The sequence below is a fragment of the Cuculus canorus genome, chromosome 1 (assembly GCF_017976375.1).
Source record: "Cuculus canorus isolate bCucCan1 chromosome 1, bCucCan1.pri, whole genome shotgun sequence".
Classification (NCBI taxonomy): Eukaryota; Metazoa; Chordata; class Aves; order Cuculiformes; family Cuculidae; genus Cuculus; species Cuculus canorus.
The window spans coordinates 119,015,337-119,040,035 of NC_071401.1; the positions used below are offsets into that span (position 1 = coordinate 119,015,337).

At 47.8% G+C, this 24,699-nt stretch overlaps 2 protein-coding genes across 3 annotated transcripts in view; one reads left to right on the forward strand and one right to left on the reverse strand.

The window, feature by feature from the left end:
* The first annotated feature begins 4,063 nt into the window (after window positions 1-4,063).
* On the forward strand, window positions 4,064-18,292 carry ATP1B1 (ATPase Na+/K+ transporting subunit beta 1). Its single transcript, XM_054059881.1, has 6 exons — window positions 4,064-4,308; window positions 7,030-7,158; window positions 14,239-14,394; window positions 15,131-15,315; window positions 16,730-16,810; window positions 17,500-18,292. Exons 1-6 carry the CDS (start codon window positions 4,209-4,211, stop codon window positions 17,764-17,766), a joined length of 918 nt encoding a protein of 305 aa, XP_053915856.1. The 5' UTR covers window positions 4,064-4,208; the 3' UTR covers window positions 17,767-18,292.
* The window catches only part of NME7 (NME/NM23 family member 7), a 96,812-nt gene continuing 90,070 nt past the window's right edge, over window positions 17,958-24,699 (reverse strand). For both annotated transcript variants that reach the window (XM_054059868.1, XM_054059863.1), the window contains exon 12: window positions 17,958-18,977. In XM_054059868.1, coding sequence (XP_053915843.1) covers window positions 18,945-18,977 — 33 coding nt within the window. In that variant the 3' untranslated portion in view covers window positions 17,958-18,944. The remainder of the gene's footprint in view (window positions 18,978-24,699) is intronic.

Genomic DNA, 24,699 nt, shown 5'->3' on the forward strand with positions numbered 1-24,699 from the left:
TCTTCCTTACAGTCTGCAGGGCCATGGCAGTTCTCGCCACCTGTTTTGTTCCTCACCCTCTCTCACCTGTTGTTTGTGATGTAGGCTTGATGCCAAGCTCTTGAGCAGCTGCCCTTTCCCAGCTCCTGGGCATGCCAGCCCGAGGAGGCCCAGCTCCGCTTGTTTGCAGTGGCAGCCCACGAATAGTAACTACTTGAGGCCATTTTGCACACTTCTGTCATCTTATAATTAGCACTTGGTCCCACAGTCTGTTAGAGTCCCTCCCCCGCCAGTGTGCCTCTCTCCTTCTTCTGCTGCATATCACAGCATCCACCACAGCCACCGTCAGAGATGTTTCTGGATCACACGTTACCCAAAGTTCCTGAACGTGACTGTTAGCTGAAGTCTTATTTTCTCCCACAAATGGCACTAATGGACAAATAGTCACCAAGCCGGACAAACCTTCACTTTGCTTTGCTCTGCCCTTCTCTTTTGCCACTACGCCAAAAGTAATTGCCCACTCTTCTGCCCTGTAGTGAGATACCTCTCTTTGCCGCTTTCTCCCAGTTCTGCAAGGCAGGAGACTCAAAGGAAGCAGGGACCTCATTGGTGGCTACGTCCAAACCTACCAGAGAAAATCAGAGTGCTCTTCACGTGCTAACTCCTCAGGGCAGCAAAATAAACTTCCATCTTGGAGGCTGTTCTTTCTTAGGTGCCAGTGCACAGTTTTCCCCAGTCGCAGCTAATCTCCTGGACATGGATTGCTTTGCACATTTTGTTCTTGGCAGTTTAAAATGAGGCCCTTATCCTGTTAAAAAATCAGATCATATAGTGATGGCCTTAGAGACAGCCTGATTGATATCTGAGCAGCAAAACAAACAGTAAACTCGAATAAAATTTGGCATTCTGTTGCCTATTAGTTCTGCTGTTTCTGAGAGGATAATTCACCAACAATAAGCGTGTGTCCTGAGCCTGCACAAGACTGAAGCTTCAGGTGCATAAAAGAGTTTGCAGAAATGGTGTGCAACCTTCACAAAGGGCCTTTTGCCCATCCCAGATCCTGTATGTTCCAGCCTGTGTAGTCACGAGGATTTAGTATCACTGGCCACTGCCAACCCAACAGGACTTCTCTGTATATTTATACAGAAGTACAGATGGTGCAGGAATCGGAGAGAGTTTTTCCGGTGATCCTTAAACAAACACGGATGAAGCCAGGAGCTCCTGCAACTCAGCACCACTAGAGCTTGTAGCGATGGTGAGAATGTGCTCAGAGAAAGATCATTTACCATGTAATTGTGATACAATTATTCAGGTATTCTCTAGCTGCTTTCTCCAAACTCATTCTTGGTGAGTGAACTCCCATTCAGATCTTTCCTGATTTGACTATCACCATGAACCTGCCTGAATATCCCATGCCTGTTATATTCTGGATGACCCCATTGCTTGGGAAGAAGGCAAGGAGGGTAGGGCTGCACCGACTGCTGCTACCACCTGTGCCCTGAACTAACTTGTGTGATGTTTTCCTCTGCAGACTAGATGAGCCGAGTCCTGGCCCATGGATAATGCCAGACACAGCATCCAAGGGTAGGCTGTCTGATGAGTAGGCTTTATGCTTGGGTGACACCATCACGCATCCATGCATGATTCCCAGATCTCTGCCCTTTGTAGGGTAGCATACCTAGGCCATAAATTGCATTAAAAGAAGAGTTGGTTCAGTTCTCCAGTAGCCAGTGCAGAGCTGGTGGACCAGCAGCCAAGAGAAACTGCTTGGTTGGCTAGAGCAGCAACTGCACTGAGGTCTGGGAGTTAAAAATGGGTATCTTTTTCCTCCAGCAGTGCTTGTCTACTCATTGGCTTGATTGTAATCACAGACGCCTTAACTTGTAACTGATACTGCTCTCCCTGCAGTGTAGATGATGCTCGCTTGCGTATCAGATACTGCTGTCTGTGTTTGCTTTTGTTATCACCCACCATCAGCTGGTCTCTTTAAAAGACCAACTCTGACCAGACACCAAGGAGAAAAGAATGATGCCATTTATCCTCTTCCCTCTAGCTGATCATCCCTTTTTAATCACATAAATGCCACTGAGACCTGATTCTCTAAGCCTCGGATGAAAATCCATGTGGCACACCTGGTTCCCTCTGATCACGCATAACATATCATAGAGTGTTTAGCAGACTGGACACTCCCAATTAAACACACACAGCCTTCTAGGCACATGACCTCTCTGTACCTCCTGTGTGATATCTGTCCTCTCTCTAACCCACAAGCCTGAACGGCTTTGAGAAGTCTGGTCATATGCCTACCAAGAATGGTCCAGTTTACACACACTCATCCCAATTCCCAGACCGAAAACGAAAAGGATGATGGACTTCGAGTTGAGAGAACATGTCAGAAGATTAAGGGCAAGAAAATACGTGGAATACAGTATTACAACCAAACAGGAAATTCACAGTATATCTAAAATAGCTATTGAAATGTGGAGGTAAGGAGCGTATGTAACCTTAACTTCCTGTAATGGCACTGGGGGATCAAGGCACCTTATTTACCTATGATCACAAAGCAGATTACAACAATCGTTTCAATGGTGCGTTAAAACACCCTTTTCCTTCTTTTCTGTTTCCCTGCGAGTTAGAAGTGTAGGACTGATGAGACTTAGGGCAGTACGATGAGTTCCCAGGTTGTGATTCTGTGGCCCCTGGTGTGCTGGCCTCCCTCAGCTCCTCCCTGGTAGGACAAAAGGTACTCCCGAGTACCACTCCACGTCCTGGGGGAAGTGATGCTGGATCCTAAGAAACACCCTCAGCTCCTCCGTGACAGGATACAAGGTAACCCTGCGCATCATTCACCCCATGTCCTGGAGGGAGTGATGCTGGACCCTGAGAAGAACTCTCAGCTCCTCCCTGGCAGGACATAAGGTAACCCTGCACGCCACTCACCTCGTGTCCTTGGGGGAGCGATGCTGGATGCTGTGAAGCACCCTCAGCTCCTCCCTGGCAGGACATGAGGTAACCCCACATGCTGCTTGCCCCGTACCCCAGGAAGAGCGATGCTGGCCCCTGCCAAGCACTGCTGGGGGCTTGGGGATGGCCGGGGAGCCCCAGGGCTGTTGCACGGGCACAAACGGGGTGGCTCAGGCGGCCTCACCCGAGGACCCTGGGATCGAGGGAGCCCAGCGGGTGAGTGAGGTGCGTGGGTCGCCCTGCGGGGACGATGCCTGCCTGCAGTGGGGCTGCTCCCACCCCACGGAAAGGCTTCCCCAAACCCCAGCGGTCCAGGTGCGTGCGCACCGCGCTGAAGGTCACCCCGCAAGGGCGGCTGCGGCCTCTCCCCCCCCCCGCACCCCCCTGGCAGGTGCTCCCAGCACAGAAGCGGCAGAGGGCAGGGAGCGCTGTTTGCATTCGGTATACCGCAGCCGCGTTACACGTGAACCAGGCGGAGCCTGGCGGGGGGGACGGTGCGGGACAGCAGCTGCAGCAGGAGGAGGAAGAAGAGGAGGAGGAGGGGAGGCAGGCGATACACAGCGCACAGCCTCTGCGCGGAGCCGGGATCCGCAGGGAGCGAGCACGCACGTGTACGCGCCCGTTGCCCGCTCACCTGCCCGCGCCTGTACCGACGGGCGGGCTAGGGATCAAGCCGCACCTCCGCAGCCCCACCCGACCCCGGCGGCGGGGGCAGAGATCAGGTTCGGAGAAGGGGCGGTGCGGCGAGAGGCAACCGCCGCCGCAGCCGCCGCAGCGCCGCTCCCGCGGGCAGCGCGCCCCCACCTGGCCACGCCTCCTCCGCACCAAGCCACGCCCCCACCGGGCCTCTGCCCTCGCTGATTGGTTGCGGGCAGCGCGCCTCCACCTGGCCACGCCCCTCCCGTCAAAACCACGCCCCTTCCACACCAAGCCACGCCCCCACCGGAGCTCTCCCCGCGCTGATTGGCGGTGGCCGCGGGCTGCTCGCTCCCACCTGGCCATGCCCTCTTAGGCCCCGCCCCCTCTCCCTTAAGCCCCGCCCCCAGGCGCGCTCTGGCCCCGGCGGTTGGCGGCGGCGGCGGCGGGGCGGGGCGCGCGCTGTATATGAAGGGGCGCGGCGGGCGGGGAGCGCGGTCGTTCTGTGCCCCGTGGGCTCCGCTCGCCTCCCTTCCCCGCTCGCCTCTCCCGGTCGCTTTTCCCCCCTCCGCCCCGCCGGGAGGGCGCACGTAGAGCCTCGCGGAGCCCCTGCCGCTCGCCCGCTCGCCATGGCCCGCGGGAAGGCCAAGGACGGCGACGGCAACTGGAAGAAATTCATCTGGAACTCAGAGAAGAAGGAGCTGCTGGGACGCACCGGGGGCAGCTGGTGTGAGTGCCGGGCGGCGGGAGGAGGAGGCGGCGGGGATGCGGCGGGCACTGCAGCGCGGCGCCCCGCCCCCCCTCGGCTGCGGCGGGGCTGGGGGGGCGCACACCGCGTGTCTGTCTGTCTGTGTGTCTGTCCGTCCGTCTGTGTCACCCCACCCCTGTGCCCCTCCGGGCCCGCCGGTGTGACTCCCGGTGGCGCCGGGAGGCTCGGCTCCCGGCACCAGGATGGAGCCCCGGGCGGGGCGACCTTGGCGAGGGCGCCTCGTCCTTGGGTCTCCTTTCCTGGGAGCATCGCCGGCGGGGGAGCCTGTTCTGCCGGCCATCGTCTGCCTTGGACCTCGAGATGGCTTTTATGATGGTTCCCCCTCCCCCCCTTTTTTTTTTAACCTCTGGATAAAGGAAACCTAGCTAATTTTTACCTCGTCGCGAGAGAACAATTGGCTTTTAACGCCCCTGCGAGAAGGAAATGGCTCTGTGCGCCTTTGCCATCAAATGCTCGCGATCTATTTATTAGGCGCTGTTCGAATAGCGCCCAGACTGAGAGGCTTTTTATATTTTCTTTATGTGAGAAGAGATTCTTCCAGTTGCTGCCAACCACAGCCGGTGTCCACCCTTGCGATGCTGAATCCCGCTCCTGATCGTAGAATCACCAGGTTGGAAAAGACCTCTTGGATCGTCGAGTCCAACTGTTCCTATCTGCCACTAAACCGTGTCCCTGAGCAACCATGTCCCTGTTGTAATGGACCAGCCGGTGTTGCCCCATCCGGAGCTGACAGCTTTCGCCCTGGCAGGCGGGCGAGCTGGAGCAGGCTGCTGCTGTATCTTTACGTGAGCAGAATTGGGTTGTGGGTGCGCATGGATAGGTATTTTCTGCTCCCGAGGCACCAAGCATCTGCGCAGTGCTTCAAATGCGGAGGCTGAACCAGGTCCTTCTCCCAGAGTGCCTGTACCTGTCTGCCTAGGACTGGTTTCCATTTGTGGAGTCGATCTGCAGGCTGATGATCCGATTTCTCTTGTTATCAACCTACCTGTTGCGGGAAGCTTTCTTGTTCAACCCTGTTGCACTTTGTCGCTAGACCTGCCGTGTATTTTCTGAGACCCATGAGTCATTTTGACCTTTAAGGTGTCTTTGGCGTTAAGAGCATCCTGGCTGGGAACCTGATTAAATAAGCAACCTCCCAGCGTTTGCCTTTTGATGTTACAAAACTCAAAGGCGTTACGCTGCAGACAACAGCATTAGTGTTTGGTTTGTTACAACAGCACCTCCTATGACCATGCTCTGGAAAAAATTTCCACACGTCCCTGACGTCACAGCCATTTGCTTTACGCTGCCTGGATACCAAAGAGTGCTTTTAACTCCTGGAACACCGTGCTACCGCACCCAGCTCTTCTGCCCACCAGCCTTGGCTCCTTCCTCTGCCTGCGCTGCACGCCAGGAAGACGAGAGGATGGAGTGATTTTCTGACAGTGCCCCTCAGCCTCCATGTTGCTGGCTGTTCTTCCTGATCTCCTGTCTCTCACACACTTGAAAAGGCAACAACCAGAACTGCCTCCTTTCATTGGGAAAGGCTTCTCCACTGATGGAGGCTTTTTTTAACAATAGAGCTGGGGAAGGAGGGAAGAATACTTCCACCTACTGCTTCCTCCCCTTCCCTTGTTGCCGGTCACTTCAAGTCCTTCATATAAGTCACCTCTTTTTCATTCGCAATTAGATGGGAACACCCTGAGATCAGACAGGCTCTCTTTCAAGTACTCTTTGGCCTCTGTGCTGGCCTGCTTGTTCCTGCAGCCTGATTAGCATATAGTTGTTGGCATGGGCTAGCTTATCCTTCCTGTAGGCGGTCTGGTGATGCCTAGTACGGCATGTTACTGTGCAGTTAATCAGTTGAGATAATCCTTGTAAACTGGTAACTGATACCCAGAGTCTGAGCCATGCTGTGTCTCCAGGCTCATCTCCCCTCAGCCCCGATTATTTTAGGCATCTCCCTTTAGACCAAAACTAAATTCAGGCTTTCATTATTATGTAATTCACTTTTTAATTGGCATGAGCAGTGCTAGAGTGCCTTTGTGGGCATACAAGGTTAGTAAGTCTGCAGTACAGTGACATGTCTGAATACTTTCCTACATTTGAGATTAAGTATTGGAGCTAATTCGGGCCCAGATTCTGCTCCTGCGGTCTTTAATGGAGGAGATAGCCTGATCTCCTCTAGTAATTCAGGCTTCACAACTGCTTGTAAACCTGAATATGATATTTAATGTAGGCTCTCCTGGCAACAGCTTTAGGACCCAGATCTTTGTGGAATGAGTGTCATTGATGGCACACCCATAGCATGGCTCCTTGCTGTTAAGCACTCACTTCCCCAAAAGCTTGTCATCTGTGATAGTGTGTGAAGGTAGCCTCGGGTCAGCAAAGGGATCCTTTGGCATATGGAAGAACATGGTTTAAGCATCATGTTTTACAGTCCCAAATCCTGATTCATCAATTCCTAGGTTTTTAGGGGCTCATGCTTCCAGCCTCCCAGACAACTGGAGTGGCTTACGTTTTCTGTCTGCATTGGGCCATGATGTCACTGTTAAATAAATGCCTCTGCAACAGGGCTTGCCATCCAAATTCAATGTGCTGGGCTCTTCCTTGCAAGTGGCAAAGGCTGGGAATTCTGTCCTGAAATATGGCTTCTCAGAGGGCTTGATTTGATTCCTCTTTCTGTTTGTTTTCTCTTGCAGTTAAGATCCTCCTCTTCTATGTCATCTTCTATGGTTGCCTGGCAGGTATATTCATTGGGACCATCCAAGTGATGTTGCTCACTGTCAGTGAATTTGAGCCCAAATACCAGGATCGAGTGGCACCTCCAGGTAACTAAATAGGAGGCCCATGTCTGACTTGGTGCAAGCTGTTCTGGGGAGGCGGGTGGTTACTCACCTCAAGGAGGAGGATGAAATAAGCACATCGTTGCTGCAACACATATTTGTAGGGAGTGGGTATGTTCTCAGCCTTCTGTGTTAACAATACTGGGGCTTGAAGGCAATCCTGCTAGAACTGAAGCTTGCATCCCATGAAATATGCTTCCTGTCTGAGGGGAGCTTGAACATGGATTGCTGTTCTTCATTGCCCTTAAACTGAGGCAATGGAGTGGGGCTAAGAGGCTTCACTTGGGAATGAGCTGTATGAAGCAACTGGGTTCAGCTTTTCTTTCTTCAGAGCTGCTGTGTTCCCATGGGTAAATGAAGGGACAAAGGTAAAATGCTAGCTTTACCTATGAAGCTGGGGTGCATAAGGAGAAAGGGGACTGTACCAGTTCTGGGTATGCTTGTGTTGGCCAGCACTGAACCACACTGTGTGATCTAGAAGAGATGGTAACTTTCACTAATGAGTATTTTCAATTGAGTGTGTTGTGGGAGGTTGAATAAGGGCCTTGCAGTTGCTGATGTATTGCCTATCTTTACTAAGCAAAATAAGTCTCTGCTCATAATTGAAATGATCTCTTGAGCGGTGTCTGTGGCCAGTCTGCCTTGAGTAGGGGCAAACGGAGTAACTAGCCCTTGCTGCAGGTTCCCCACTCTGCCTGTCCAGGCTCTGCTGCGCTATCTGATTGCGGCTGCAGCCAGCGGCTGCTCAGAGCATGGCAGGGGAGCTGCGCAACTGCTGCTTTCCCACATTACAAATGACCTTGAGGCTGCTTGGCACTGGGGACGGTAACGATCTGTCTCCAGTTGCTGTGTAAAACAGTTCAGAAGCTTTTAATAACAGTGGTATTTAAGTGACAATTGTGAGGCTGATGGCTTGTAGCTACAGAAGTTGGCTCTGGTGTCACACGGTGTCTTAACAACCCCACTGCCTGCAGTGCTACCCCGTGGTTATTCCCTGCTCTAACAACATGGGGAACGTTACTATCACCGAATGGTGTTATATCTCAACAAAAAATTATCTTTTTCAGATAATTGCTTTTCCACCAGCACTGTTTTAGAGACACAACAGAGACTGAAACTGCTGTTTTGGTGTGTGCCACTTCTTAATGTACCAGAATTGCTGGCAGTAAATGCTGTCTTAAGCACTGAAAGCGGCCGTTTCAGTCTCTGCAATGGACTCTGACATTTGCAGGAATGGCTAAATTGTCACTGATACTACCCAGAGCCGTTAGCTGCATCTGAAAAGCCAACATGGCTAATTGTGGGGTAGCTGTTATTAAAATAATGTCTTTTTTCCTTGGCTGAAGCCCAGTGGTCTCACTAGACTTGAAATAATTAGTGAAGAAGCCCATGGATATTGGGTCACATCCAGATAGACCTGCTGTTTAGCCTGATGTCACGTAATTACTCATTCTAGATAAACTGCTGGCTTTCTGTGTAATAGCGGTTTGCAATTCTAATTTCAAAGAAAATCTTGGTAGAATTTCAGCATGCATAGGACTTGTATTCAGTCCTAATTGCTCACTGCACTCTTGTTTTTCTGGGACTTGCCCTTTTTTAAATTAAAAAAGAGGAACTGAATTTCAAGATGCTCTTGGGGCGTGTTCTACAGAAGCAAAAACAGAGGAAGAATGGAAAGGTCAGAGATCTTTGGGCTTTCAGGACGTGCTGAAATAAGGGGAACTAAATCCAGCTCCTTGACTACATGACAGTAAGCAGCCCAATAAACAAGGGGTTTGAACCAAGCTGCAATGGCACATGCGTACAACTTCAAGGAGATGTTTACCAGTTAATAGCGCAGGGTCCTTCACAGGGCATCATGTGACAACTTTCCACAGATGTGGGGAAACCTAGGGGTAAGGCATGGTAGAGATTGGTTTGTGATATCATTCCTCATCCTGTAGCGCAGTAGCAGCCCTTAGACCACTAAGAGTCAAAAATAGCCTTTTAATGTGGGCTTTCTCAGAGACTGATGCTGTAGTGAGTTGCTGCACCGCTGTGTTCAGAAGGTCAGAAATCCCTGTGTTCCCTTGCTGTGTAGGGCTCTCCCCTGCACTGCCAGTGCCACAGCTACTCTGGCAACGAACACACTTGTGGGCATGTTCACTCCTGCACTTGGTGAGCATCCAACTTAAATTTTCTGTGATCTGAGACCCCTGCAGACTATGAGCTACATAAACCAGGATGATGCGCAACTGTAATTCTTGGTTCTTGTGGGAATATTTGCAAGCCAAGTAAGTATATTGGCAGCTTCATAGGGTGCTGGATTCTCTAGGAAACTAGAAAGCCTGCTTTTATTCTTCTTACAGTGCTCTGTCCTTCTTGGGCAAGTCACTGCTGTGTCAGCCCAAAATGGCTGGGGAAAGGGAAGCTACACTTCCCTTTAGGATTTGCAGGAGAAGATGCTGTAGGGGCTGCTATAATATTCTTGTTCTGAAATACAACAGATTTTGTAACAGCAGCAGAACCTGCAGGATGTTTTATTGAGTTATTGACATGGGTATAACACTGAAAGCCATAAAGTGCTATTTTTGTAGCCAAATGTCATTACTATGCTAATTGGTTTCTGCATTGGATACAACAGGAGTGTTATACAGGGCTCCAGGGCAAGCTGAGTTTTGTACCTTTCCATGATATGTTTTTTACTCCTCTTTTGTCTTGAGGTGGGAAAAGGGGCAGTCCAGTTCACCTTGTCCACCCTTGTCATGGCGACAGCCCCAGCTTCCAGTTCCACGTGTGCTGCAGGCTTGGACTCTGCTTTAAGCACAGAGGGCTTACCCTACTAATAGGGAAGGATGAAGATATTGCCTCTTAAACACAGTGCACCGAGTGTTTAAAAAACAATATTCCGTTCTCCTCCTCCCCTTCCCCACCCTGGTATAAATTGGGCTGTGCATCCTGCCATCTTGTGGTGTGCATCCTATGACACACGGCAGCAACCGGTCGCTAGGGCTGGTGTTGGGGTGAGAGAGCTCGCTGCTGCTGACAGCTCTATTTAAGGGGCAGCTGCAAGGAAGAATCCGTGCTCAAGTCCAGGGATTTCAAGTGTCCCAGCTTCAAGTGCTGCCTATCCACGATGTGCCTGAGCAGCGAGTGTGTCATGGAAAAGGCTGCTCTGGCCTGTATTCCCTGCTTAGCTTATTTAGCTTGGATAGGAGCAGGGAGCTGGCAGGAAAGCCCCAAGGAATGTATGCTGCCTCATGTGAAGCTGCACTTTTCTGCTTTCATCTCTTGTCTCGGCACCCATGTTTGGAAAAATCTTGGAATCTCAAGCTCCAGAAAAGTCATCTGCCAAGCAGATTTTGCTGCATTTGTAGAAAACTTACACCTGCTTTTTTGCACTTTTTCTCAGAGTGACTGCAAGCTTGGAAGGATATCACTTGGTATAGAGGCTTCTAAAGTCTATTCTCCTTTAGTGAGCTGAGGGGGTGGTAAATAAAAATGGTGTAGTGATCACTGTTTGTCATCTGTGTCATCCCAGGAGTGTTTGGACTCATTCTGAACTAAGAGTGCATGGCACGTGGAAATCGGCATTGCAACAGTGTTTGCTGTGGACTTAATACAATCACTGCTAGTAACAAGCCTGACTTCCCACTTGAATTTTCTTCCTCTTCACCTTCAGGACACTTTTTTTCGTGAAGTCTCACTCCTGCAGCTTAGAATTCTAAAGTCTGTGTGGAAAATTTGGTTTTAAAGGAAGTTGAATAAATGTGATTTTAATCTGCAGTGAAGTTTTGGAAGTGGAACTGTAGCTGAAAAAATATCATTGACTTCACGCTTTTTTGTTTTAGAATTAGAAAGTCAACAGAAGGTGGTGTCTTGTTACCAAGTCAAGGCATAACTCATTTATGTGGACAGCGTCAGTCAAATGAAGACAGTAATCTTATTTTTCTAGCAATGAACTCTTAAGAGCCAATTGCAGAAACCAGCAAAAGCAGTTTGCCAGTATTTTCCTAGCAATAAGCTACTTGATTCCTCTGTGTGTGAAAAACAGCATCACTACACATCACACCACAATGCGTTGCTGTGTTAATAGTATGAGATGCAGACCTGTGGCAAACAGATCATAGTCTGCAGATGAGGAGGGGTTTTATTCAGGCTCATGGATACGAAAGCACTCGAGGCTTTGTTTCTTTTCCTCATAGGCTTGCTCATGAATGGCTTCCTCATGTGCATGAAGCTCCTAGGAGGCTTATTTGTCCCTGTGCTTTATCTGAGCCGCATGCTTGCTTAAGTGTCTATCAGCCTCTGGTAGGTAGCACTGGAATGGCACAGCTTTGTAGTTTTTTTTTCCTTGTTGTCCCTATTAGCTTCCCTTCCCCTAATGGGGATAAGAGAAGGTTTCAGAAGGGTTACAGAAGTGTTCTGCAGAGGTAACCTCCTCTTGTCATACCAAATCAACACACTTTTCTTTTTGAAAAACAAGATTACTCAAGTAGGGTTCAGTGTTAGTGCTGCTGCGATAACAATATTGAAGCTTTTCTTTTGGATATGTGATGTACAGCTGGAAAACAAAGAAATGCTACATCCGTGTGTAGAGCTTTGCATCTTGTCAGTTGGAGGCGTGTGAGAATGGAGGTTGTGGTGGAAGCCAGTAATGCATTTTCAATTGGGATAAAGCTGTGTTCATTACGAGCCTTTCATCTTCACAAACAACTGCTTCCTTGCTTCATAAGACTGATACTTACTTCACTCTTGCCCTAGACAAAGCAAGCACCTGATGTACTGGAGCCCAGTCCAGTCTGGCTCATCCAAGTACCTGTAAATGCCCAAAGCTTGGCTGAAAGCGCAGCTGAACTGTGGCCATGGGCCATCTGCCTGGCAGGAGTGGCTGTACTCTTACATTGGCCTCTGCAGCAGCTTTAGAGGTGCTGCTCGGGCTTTGGAGCTGTTCTGCAAAGGCTTGCAAGACAGGGATGCTTTGGGTGGGAGTTTGTGCTCGCAGCTAAGTTGTTTTTCTCGGTGGGCAGTGGGTTGGCCTTAGACTGTACATGTTAAGGGCCAGACTCTCCTAAACGGAGAACAGAGGTAGCGTGGCGGCTGGCTTTTATGCACCACAGCATGTATATTGCTGACCTTCCCTGTGTCTTTGCTCTGCCTGCATGGGTACCTTTATCACCTTTGATAAGAACAGAGGTGAAGAGTTCCTTGGTTTTAATAGGTCTTGAGTGAAACTCTATAGCTTAACTGCCTGACTGAAGCTTAACACTGCTGTCCAAGCTTTCTTGAATTGTATATTTATACACTTGAATGACACACCTGTAATTTGAACTCTGGAAAAGGCAGACCCAGAAGAGGAACCAAGGCCTGCCTCCTTCCCTGCAATTCCACATAGCCACTTTGAGTGACTCCAAGTCTATGGCTTCCCAGCTGAGTGGTAACATGAGGAGGGTTGGGCAGGATGGCATTGAAGTCCCTTACTAAAATTGAACACAGCTTATTTATTTTATTTATATTTATTTATAACCATTAGAAGCAGGAATGCAAGTAATTGCTTGAAAGGAGGTTGAAAGCCACTTTGGAGGATAGGACATGCTGGTGGTGGAGTAGTAAGTTGCTTCTAAACTTTTAACACTCAAGCTGGTCATTTTGTACCAGAGAGAATTTTGAGTGGTTAAAGCTGCTTCCTGGAATAAAACTTGAAACCCTGAGTACTTGCTGGGTGTCTCGCTATCTTTGGCTACTAGGAGCTGCATTTAGGGGAACAAAGCTAATCTTTGTCCTAGGTTACAAATTCCAACTCACTGGGGAAGGGGGGGGGGGCGGGTGGAAAGTGGTGAGCTGGCTTGAGGAGGGACTAAGCAGAAGCACTCAAGTGGCTTTGGAAAAATTGCTGGAGTCACAAGTTCCTGTGGGCTGGGGCCAGCCGGCTAAGCTGCCTGAATTTTGCACCAGGAGAACTTGCTGGCAACAGACCTGTTCTGAAAGCTGTCAAACACTGTTCCTCTGCTCCTTTTTCTTGTTCTTGCTAAAATGAAGGTGACAAACTGAACAGAAGTCAAGACCTCAATAATTGCAGTGGCCGCCACAAAAGCAGCATGAACTCCACTTCCCATTACTTAAGTTTAAAGCGTTAGCCATGCCTCGGTGCATTCAATTAAAATGTGACCTAACCATCACACAGAGCAACTATTTCCAAGTCCCATAATGAAAAAGCAGAGGAATTGGTACTTTTCATCATCTGTAGGCATTACTTGTACTTAGTCCCTTCTCCATGCATTCTTTTTCTAGTCATCCTCCTACAGCCAAAAGCGGAGCTAGTTACACAGCCTGGAATCTAGGACAGTCTTTTAAGCATCTCTCCTGTGTGGTAGTATTTCCCAGTCACCTGCCTGGTGATGAGCTGCTGATTAGAGACCTCAGAAGGTGATTTCTGCAATCAGAAATGCCTGCTTACAGAGTGAGAAGACCAGAGGAAGCAATCAGGCTGATAAATTTACTAAGTGAGGAAATATCTCCTTCCCTGCATCCTAAAAGGGAGACTACACAAAAGCAATGTGAATTACAGCCAGCAGAGTCTGTACCTGACTTGGGGAACCTCTTATGTTTTATTTTATGGGTTCATGAATGGGCATTAGTAGCATGTTCTGCAGACTTTTGAGTCGACCTGCTAGGGATACATATGCAAGAGTTGGCTTCCATGGGACTCTATAGTCTGTGATTGGTCTTGCATGCAGACAGCTTGCCTTCTGTCCTTGGGAGGAGGCAGAAGTGGGCAGGGGACCCACGGCTGACTGTTTTTCTTGAGGAAAACCTTGACTTGCAGCCTTCTTTCTGGATTCTGTGATTTTTATCTGCTTAGTGATGCAAACAACATGACAAATATTCCAGACTGTTATTGGAAAGAGGAGATAAGAGCCCATTGGAGCCTCCCCTCTAGGGAGCTTAAGCCATTTTGTACAAGTCCTGAAGTCTGAAAAATAGACTGTTAGAATGAATTACGTTCTTGATGTGTGTTGCATCACTCAGGGTCTGTGTAACTCTGAGATGTACTTAATGTTTTCTTCCTGGTTTTGCTTTTCTTAGGACTCACTCAAGTCCCCCAGGTACAAAAGACAGAAATTTCCTTTACTGCCTCTGATCCCAAAAGTTATGAGCCATATGTGAAGAACCTTGAGAAGTTCTTGAAGGACTACAGCGATGATCAACAAACTGAAAGCATAATATTTCAGGACTGTGGGGGTAAGTCTTGATTGTTTCTGCAGCTGAGGGCTCTGATCAGTGCCTCTCCATCAGAAGCTAAGGGTGAGCAGTGATGGTCTCTGGCTTTGGCTGTTCCTTTTGTTGTAACCAACAATAAAAGGAACCTCCCTGGCAAGCTGTCTGGCTCTGGTTTCAGTCATATGGCTTCTCATTAAATGATTACTTTGGACAGACCAGGCTTGGCCGGGAATGTACCTAGAAGCTTATTGTAGTGGTTATATGGTTGAGAACTCCCAGATTTCACTTGGAGAAAGTTGCAGCTGACTCTAAAAAGCACGTGGCACTGAGCTTTTCCTGTCTGAAAGCCACAGGGGTTTTACTGACAACTTTGCTGAAGCCAGGGTTGATCCCCTTGATGCAATGCAACAAAACATCTGGGGGGGTATTAACCTTTAATAAATTATATGTAATAATGCATGTAAAGTCTAAAGGGAACTCGCCTGCCAAACCCAATTTCTGAGCCAGTGGATTGCAAATGTGTTTGTTCTTTTGCAAGTCTGAAAGACTGATCAGTTAAAAAACAAAACCCCTGCAAACCTGCTGGTCTGAGACCAGCCCACACGTGGGGAGTAGCTGGGTTGAGGTCTGTGGTGTCAGTCACCTGTTTGGATGAGGGGGAAATCCTGACTACACAGTGAAGCCAAAGTGTTGCTGTTCCTGAAAAGCAAAAGGTCACATTGCATCCGGTTGTCTTTTCTTTCCCCTACTATGACAGACATACCTGCCACTTACAAAGACAGAGGACCATATAATGATGTCCAGGGTCAGAAGAAGGTCTGCAAATTCAAGCGTGAATGGCTGGAGAACTGTTCTGGAATAAATGATCCCACCTTTGGGTACAGGGAGGGCAAACCATGCATTCTTGTCAAGCTCAACAGAATTATTGGCTTCAAACCCAAGGCAAGTGTCTCTTCACTTTCTAGCAGAAGCTACTGAGGAGGAGGAGTTGGCTGCAGATTTGCTGTGCCTGCTTTTCTGTCTCTGGAGAGACACTGGTATTAAACCCCTTCCGCAGAGGAGGAATTGTGAGACAATTTGAGTAACTGGTGCTAAAAATAGCTTTCATTAAAAAGCAATGGAAACTGCACACTGCAAGTTGGTAACAAGTAGCAGTGAACCTCACAGTAAAAACTCCTGGTTATTTATCTGGTAACTTCTGAGCCTGCTGACTGGATTGGTCTGACACGGGGTATTTTCTTTAAGTGATAAAACCCACTTTTAAGTTCCTGTGTGTTTCCATGGGACCATCCGAGACCGACTTTATCTGTAGTAAGATCAGTACATTGTGTCATGCCCCCATCTACTCTGGTCTTTCCTCACGCAGTGTAGAGTTGCCTGCTTTGCTAAAACCACTTAAATAAATGAAGTCACGCTAATATTCACTATCAGGCTGACACATAGCCTTTAAAGTGTAGACTACATCTAAGGGTCAGGCACAGCCCTTGCCGCGAGAAAGGTGTGGAGATCTTTAGGCAATTTAATGCAGTTTCCCAGATGCTATAGGATGTCTCTCACCTGCTTGCTCTGTGCTGCACTTGAAGGCATGTTTGCAGTAATGCTGAAGGATGTTAATCTGGACTGGAATGGCTTTTACTTCCAAGTTTTTTCTCTGACACATTTAAATGCTAAAAAATTTTCTTAAGAATTCAGCAGCAGAGCACATGATGGTGAATAAGGTGGTGTGCTAAACCTGCCACTCCATCTTCTAGATGGAAACCCGTGCAGATGGTGGGCTAAGCCACCTTCACCACCATGCTTCGGCATAGCTGAGGACAGGGAAGGGCACTGTCTAGCTAGCGTGTTTTAAGGAACGTTTTTCTTTGAAGGGAGCTTTCCCTGTACTAAAATAAATTAGTTGAATTTTGGCTTATCTGATTTGGGGTGGAAACAGTTGGTGCCTTTTAGCAGGCATGTGCTGTGCTGTGTTTGCAGTGGTTGTGGGATGGCACACGCAGCAGTGTGTCTCTTCCTGCCACTGCCTGGGCTTTGCACAAACAAGCCCTGCTAGCTAGGACTCTGCCATGAGACACTCGCCTCAGTGACACCAGGAAACGGAAAAGAGCCTGATCTGCTTGCTTTGGCATCCGCAGCAGTAAAAATAATAACAGACAACAACTCTGCTTGGGTTAAGGTCCCCAGCTTCTAGTTGTGTTATGCTGCCTGTCCATCCTGACAACCATCACCAAGAGCTGTTGTCTCTGAAACTGAGCCAGAAGGGATTCTGGCTAATGGCATGTGGCTTGTTCTGAGGGTTGCTGCAGTCTGAAGAAGAGTGTCCGGTGTGTAACAGCCCCTTCTTTTGGGTTTCTTCTAGGCTCCCGTGAATGACAGCCTCCCTCAAGAGGTTATGGCAAAATACAACCCGTACCTCATCCCTGTGCACTGCACTGCCAAGGTAAGTTGAAATACAAGAGAACAGAGTCTGGAAGCTGCAGGGGGAAACTGTCCAAGTCTTTGTCCAAGTATAGTGATCTCTGATTGCCTTTCCGCAGACAACTAGGGTAGTTCTTGCTTGGAACATCTCCCCTTTTGGAACAGGAACTTCTCAAAACTCCATTGGTGACGAATGACCTTTAGTGCTGCCCTCACAGGGAAGGGGTAGAAGTAGGGCTGAGTGGTAAAAGGGTGTCCTTAAAAGTAGCTGTTTTGCTTCCAAGAACTGCACTGGAGTTCATAGCATGGATAGCTGAAAGAAGAACACAAGGGAAAAGGTAATTTACTGGAATCATAAAGCAGATGAGAAACAGCAGGCTTTTTTTTAGCCAAAGATAATGCATTGGTAGAACAGGAAGCTGTGGTGACATCTGCACCCATAAAAAGAAGGAGCTGAGTTTTTAAAAGAAAAGCCCTTTTCCTGGCTGATGCGTGGCTGGGAGGTACTTACTGTGCAGCCGCTGGTTAGACAGCACTAAAGTGTCCTTGTCAACTCCAGGACTGTCCTCGTGCTGTCAAGATGAGGATCAATGGTGACCAAAGAGAGGTGGCGGTCCTGGTGAAAAATAGCTGCTTGCTGGGGAATAGGGCTGCAAAAAGGAGAGCTTGGGTGATTGACATTGTTTATTCTTCCTTTTCCTGCCTCCTTAGCGAGAGGAGGATGCAGACAAAGTCGGCACGGTGGAGTACTATGGGATGGGTGGCTACTCTGGCTTTGCCCTGCAGTACTACCCCTACTACGGCAAGCTCCTGCAGTCACGGTACCTGCAGCCGCTGGTGGCAGTGCAGTTCACCAACCTGACCTATGGCATGGAGGTGCGCGTGGAGTGCAAGGCCTACGGGCAGAACATCCAGTACAGCGACAAAGACCGCTTCCAGGGACGCTTTGATATTAAATTTGACATAAAAAGCAGCTGATTGAAAGCACAACTCTTCTCCCCCCTTCTCTCCTCCTAGCCATTTAAAAAAGGTAAAAATAATTAAAAAAAAAAAAAGAACAAAAGATAAAACCTCCTAGTCTTGAACAAACTGTCATACGTATGGGACCTACACGTAATCTATATGCTTTACACTAGCTTTCTGCATTTACTAGGTTAGAATGTAAACAAAGTGTAGCAATAGCGACAAATATTTATTCTACTGTAAATGAGAAAAGAAAAACAAAATTGAGCCTTGGGACATGCCCATTTTTACTGTAAAGTATGATTCCATAACTGACTTGTAGTAAGCAGTGTTTCTGGCCCCTAAGTATTGCTGCCTTGTGTATTTTATTTAGTGTACAGTACTATAGGTGCATACTCTGGTCATTTTTCAAGCCATGTATTGTATCTGTTTTCTACTTCTTGTGAGCAAAGACTTTTGCTGTCCAAGGTGTAAATACTCAATGGGACTAGAACTGGCATGAGACTTCTCATTATTTTGTTCCTTTTCAAAGAAAGGCCCACCCGTGAGACTATTTAACAGCACTCCATCCGGCTTCTGACTTTTCCGTGGTGTTAGTGTATTTTATTTGGAGGGGCAGCAGGGGAAACTAACTTAAGTGAAGCTAAAGAAAATAGATGATTGTGTACTGTGCTTTGTAGCGAATGCTGTCTCTCTCCACCTTTCCCCTCATGCTCCCGTATGTTGTGTGAGAGACTGGGTCAGGCTATCACTCTCCTCGGTGATAGGCGTAACTCTTTGCTTTGTATATTTTCTTTCTTTTTTTTTTTTTCCTGCTGGAGGCATCGCACACTGTGGTGCTAATGTCTTTATTGAATGTTTTAACCATTTTCATGGTGGAAGAATTTTATATTTATGCAGTTGTACAATTTTATTTTTTCTGCAAGAAAGTGTAATGTATGAAATAAACCAAAGTCACATGTTTGAAAAGAAATCTTTATTTTAAACTTTATAAAAGCAATGCAGTACCCCATAGAATGGTGTTAAATGTCGTCTAAAGTGCAAAACTATATGTTCTAACATGTAATAATAGCCAGGAGTACAGTGCTCTTGTTAATCTTGTATTTCAGTCAGGTTTGAAACGTTGGACAAATAAATGAATGAACACACCGTTCTGCGTGCGTGTCTCTTGCGTTGGTTGAGGATGGAGGCTGTTAGTTGTCCAGAATCTTGAAGAAGTACTGCACCTATTTCAAACAGAAAACACATCTTTATCGTTCCTGGGAAGTCTGAGTTGAAACAGGCACTGGGCTTGCCTTAAATTGCTGCTCCCACGTCTGAGCAAATGTGTTACACATCAGTTCTGGAACAGAGGGATTTGGTGTTGCTTGTTTTTCCCCCTTCCTGAGCAGTAGATGCGTTAAAGGCTGCCGTGGGGGTACATGTGCCCGTGCTCACACCCCTGGGGAATCGAAGAAGTCTTCATTGTATTTGCTGTTACAGCATGTTCTCTGCTTCCGGAGGTACAGGCCATGCATTCTAGCAGTAACCGCAGGTAAAAGTAGTTTATCCTTAGTGTGGGTTAAAACATCCACCAGCGGTAGGTGCTGCAGGGCTGGGGAGCAGGGAGGGCACGCAATGAAGCCACCAGCAGTAGAAACTAAGTTTCACAGCAGTGACTTGCTCTGCGTTGCCGCTGGGCCAATGGCTCAGCTCTGAGAACAGGCTACGATGCCTGGCAGGGCTGCTCAGACACGACAAAACGTGTCAGCTGGCTTACTGCAGGAGTCACGATTGCTTTGTGCTGCATGACACAGATTACCAGGGAGAATTTCTCTGTATAAAGGGACAAAACACGCAAGCTGCTTGATAACACCTTCCTAATCAGAATGCACAATACTGGAAAAGCAAGCTGCTAAACTTTTTGCCATCTGCTAGAAGGAAAAGCATCATTACAGCACACTATCGTGGTTAATGTAAGCGTTTGGCTGTTTCACTGTATTCCCAAGGAGCAGGCACTAGCGGAAATCTCACCTTCAATTGTTCCATTTGCTGCTGTGTGTTTATAGTGAGGCAAGGATTTAACAAAGACGCTGTGATTAAAGCACTAAATAGTCCCTGAAGAAAGGAAGGAAGGAAGCTCTACATGCACAAGAGCTGCAGGGAAGCTGAGCCAATTGGGCTCCCAGGACTTGGAGGGTTTGCTACTTGCCACCATTCTGCCAGGAGGCAAGTGGGGGAGCAGGGATTGGGGTTGTTGCGTGGCTCAAGGTTCTGTAGGAACAACTTTGCCTTCACAATTCAGATCTTAAGTGACAGCTAAAAAAATAAATAAATAAAGCCGCCACAGCACCAAACCCCCAAACTGCTTTATTTACAAAAGACCCAGCTCACAGTTACATAGTTTATCTCCTTTTAATTTACTGTATGAGCACAAAGTCCAAGAATGAACTGCTAATAAAGATAATAATGGCTTATTCCAGGGGGTTGCCAAACAGGGTAGAAAACTTAATGGTGCCTGTGTTGGCTCCAGTGTGCATATAATGTACCCTCGGGAATGGCAAATGACGTACAGCAAACACAAACCTTTATTCCTCCCCCACCCCCAATCACTTTCCAGTACCAAATCAGTGAAAGCAGGACGGCCAGCTCTGATCACTAATTAACCAGGCAGTAACAGCGGCAGCTACCCCAGCCACATACCCTGCAGCCACCCACTGACAAGACCCAGCTACTCGCAGGCCTTGTGACAACTCTTCTACCACGGGGCTGCATCCCACCACTCCCTGTCCCAAACCACACAACCCACCTGGCCAGACACACAGCCTCTCCCCTCTCCGCTGCTGAAATCCTGACTTAGCAGAGACAGATACAGCATTAAATGGCCGCAGGATGTTAAACAAACAAACAAACCCAAAACCCAACCCCTCAAGAAAACCCTCAACCTCAAAACCCTCCCACACAAGAGCTTGCTCCATGACTTTTGGAACACCACAGAACTGATACTAGAACTCCCTTTCACAGCCTTGCTGTGGTCTGTGGCAGGTAAGAAAGCCCTGGGGAGGTGGTGGAATAGGAGAAGGGGGGGGGGTCAAGACGTAACATCTCATCAATTCCATTTAAAATAAGCATTGCTTTCAAGAGGTTTTTTTCCCCATCTGCGCTGCATTGCATGTACAATCTTTTCTCCTCAGGAAGGCATCGCCTTCCTTACTGCCTGACAGGACATTACAATATAAACTGCCAGTTTGAACATGTTGTTCTTTCTGCCAGATCGGCTCAACATAGTTAAGTATAATTGTAGCCATTACAGTGAATTTTATGTCCCTTCTTGTTGATACAGGACACCTGGATTTCAGGGTTAGACAGACACAAAAATACTAATAAAATGAACAGCAGAGAGAGAGCCACACAGACACAGACATTTAAGGGCAAGACCCTTTAAAGCTGTGTGTGTGCACACCTGCATTAACACTCACCAACTCCCGGTTTTACAGTTCTGAGCACTGGCACTGCTGGCCTTCTGTTCCCAGTGTGGCCAAGGGCGTCTGGCTGGCATGGGCCAGGTGCGACCCTCAGCGTGTGCAGGGATCCATGCAAGAGCACAGAAAAAGGCTAAGCACAGTGCAGTCCACCCCTTTGTGGGCAATACCTCTGGGTCCAGCCCCAGCCCGGGCACCAATATACCTTCTGCCACTGCAGCCCCCATTTCCCTAAGGTGGGACAGGTTTAATAGAGCTGCCTTGACTCCCACTGCCTCATGTGCTGCCTCGGCCAGGGATAACATAATGATTGGCCCCTGCAGCACACACTGATATAGGTGAACGCTGTCCTCCTCCAGCTCCTGCTCACTTGCTATTAGCAACAAAAGGCATTGTGCTATGTTAATCCTTGAAGGCCCCTGATTTTGTGCAACCAATTTTCCTAGGCCAGGCTGAACACCATCAGCTTGCTTATAGCCTACAGAAAAACTCTTCCTTCTTAATTAGCTTTTACTGGACTGCTAAAGATCCAGGCAGACTGTACTGGCAAAGTCCAGACATCTGAACAAGTGCATTAGGTATTGCATAACGTGCAAAACCAGGTGCTGGTATGTTCTCTTTATACATAATTATTTTTATGTGGTCAGCTGCCACCCAGCTCCCAGTAAAACCAATTATAAGCTGGCCTACCTGTGGTACACAGAAAGGATCTTTCTCCCTAAGAGCCTCGCCCTTGTCCACCAGCACTGCACAAGAAACACCACAACTAAGGGCCATCCGTTACCCGATGCACACAACAATACATGCAGTGTTCTGCAGAAGAACCAAGACCAAGGATTTCAGCACTACCAAGAGATCTGGGGTGCCCCATCTTATGGGACTCCAGCTGGAGATAGCTTGAAGAACCTCATTTTAAAAGCTTCAGGTCCTTTTCCAAGGGGATTCAGGACCTGGAGGTACTTGCACCCAGTGTCCAGATGGGGGTTAGGTATTCCAAAGCATTCTCTATTTTAGGCAATAAAATGAAACCCCTCTTTTCCAGGGTTCAAGTATAGTATAAGTCACAGAAAAGGAAGCTGTGCCTGTGCAAAACACCTCAACTAGCTTCACATGTGACCTAAGGCAAGGCCAGCTTCTCTGAGCCAAGCACACCTCCGGTCTCTTCACAGGACCCAAAGGTGGCAGAGGGCAAACGCCCACCAGGAACCAATCTGAAACCAACCAAACGCATTTCACGGATGCCACACAAATGCCTTTCAAATGATGCTAACACTCACTCTTTCCCAGGGATGAAACAGGATTATATTTAACATCAGCACTCTCCTTACAGATCCCAGGAACCATCTACCTGCTTTATAGCATGCAGCTGTGCCCGCTCCAGCTCCCGTTCAGGGATGAATAACAGTAACGCTCAGGAAGTAATAACAGGTGAATAACTGTGACCTTCTGGCTCTGACCCTGTAAACTGCTTAACCAAGGAGCAGAGAGCTGCTTCAGTTCCATGAAGTTTCCCTTCAGCTGCACACGCTCTCTGCAAAACTTACATCAATGAAGTTGGCCGCTCCCTCTGGGCTCTTGCATGCATTACAGCAAGTTTCAGGAGTTAATACAGCAGGCAATAACAAAATGCAGTCTAATGTCCTGGCTGAGCACAAACAATTATCATCTGAACACTCTGTGCCCCAAGTGCATGAAGAGGCCAGGGAAAATTGAAAAAAATCAAGAGAGAAGCAAACGGAGTGAGGCAGCCAGTCCTCCAAGGGAGAGTGAAAGATCTTGGTAACAACACAGGACCAGCACAGGCACAAAGTGTCCTTGAGATATCAAGTGTAAGGATTACAGGCACCTGCAATTTAATTCTTCTTCTGCCAAGAAAACAAAGCGAAAAGCAGTGCTGATGAGAGCTTCCAGCTGAGCCACTTCAGAGTGGAGCTTTTGTCTACAGAAGGACAGACCAAGGCACCCCATGAGTGGTACCAGCATGTCACACAGGCACCATTACAGCTTGCCTCAGAAGAAAACCTCAGCACTCAGAGGGTACCTCAACATTCACAGTCCACTCCCCTTGTTCCCTTGGGCTGGTAGTTTTTGATAAGAGACCCTGTTGGTATCATTCATGGCAGAAGCGAGGGGACTGACGTATTAGTAGGAAATATGGTCAGATCACAGATTCACTTATCCACCACAAAGATAACAGCAATTTCAGTCCTTCCTTGTCTCTGCTGAACCACAATCAGCAGCCAAGAGACAGAAGGCTTTCTCACCCCTGTGTTAATTCAGAGCATCAGTCATCTCAGTGCCCTTCACACAGCTAGACAGACACTCACCAGTACCGCCTCCCCCAAACCACCACAAAACTCTACCACCTTGGTTCAGCCTAGGTATCCATGCACATGATCCAGTGTCTTTGCTGACTGAAAGTCTCAGTACACTCTCCCACAACACTCAGGTCTTACAATTTTTTACAGGTTATCTCCATTTGAGGTCACTAGTAGGAATCAAAAATCTCTTTGCCCATTCATCTTGGTTTGTACATGAGCACGAACCTGCCGACTTTGTTAGCAAGCGCACTTGCTGACACCTAAAATGGATTTCAGCTACAGTTCACTCGGCTGACACACAACTACATCATTAGATTAACACACCAAAAATCCATGGCTTCACACCATTCTTCCAGCCACAAGCAGTCCAGGCAAAAATGGTTGTCAAAGAAGAAGGTCTACTTACTCACTGTATTATTTGCTCTGAAAATAGAGATTGAACCTGCAGAGTGTTCAGTGCTAGGAAGTTTGTTCAAAAAAGCAGAGAACGTCAGTCATTCCTGCCTCCCTCCCCAGTGCCACACACTAAGAAATAAAGCTGGTCAGGTTGCCCAAGGCAGAACAATTTGTACACATGCACTTCAACAGTCCAAGTTAATTTCTTAAACACAGCTGGGACAAAAACCCCTATGCGCCAAAAAATAAAACTTTGCCATGGAAGGTTTTATTAAAGAAACACCACAGGATAACCCAAAGCATGTTCTGCTTTTATGCTGTGTGCTGTCAACACAGTCACCTCGAATGCTGCCTATGGTTATGATCAACTCAGTGCAAGAGAAGGACAATGGAAGCTATCTGGAAACTGTACCACAAAATAAAAGATTAGAGAAATCTGAATTCCAAAACCAGGATGTAAATGACAAGCCAAGACAACAATTCATTCAAACACCAAGAAAGCAAATTTTATGCTATTTACTCTGTAACACTACAAGAAAAATAAATAGAACCAAAAACCTTTTTAAAATTAAGAAATGTTGGGTTTACATCGTACACAACTACTGTGCTGACTCAGATGATTTCTGAAGCACACTTGTACACATAATAAGAAGGTAGAGGTTCACCGAATCTCCCTGCTCCATGGCATGAACCAACTGCTCAGTTGTTGAGGCAACATATTAACCCAGGACTCTCCCAGGACTCTCCCACCAGGAGCTCACCTCCTCCTT

Coding starts and splice junctions, on each gene's coding strand:
- ATP1B1 (XM_054059881.1), top strand. CDS start 4,209: ATGGCCCGCGGGAAGGCCAAGGACGGCGACGGCAACTGGAAGAAATTC. Junction 7,159..14,238: donor GGATCGAGTGGCACCTCCAG/GTAACTAAATAG, acceptor TGCTTTTCTTAG/GACTCACTCAAGTCCCCCAG. Junction 16,811..17,499: donor CTGTGCACTGCACTGCCAAG/GTAAGTTGAAAT, acceptor CTGCCTCCTTAG/CGAGAGGAGGATGCAGACAA.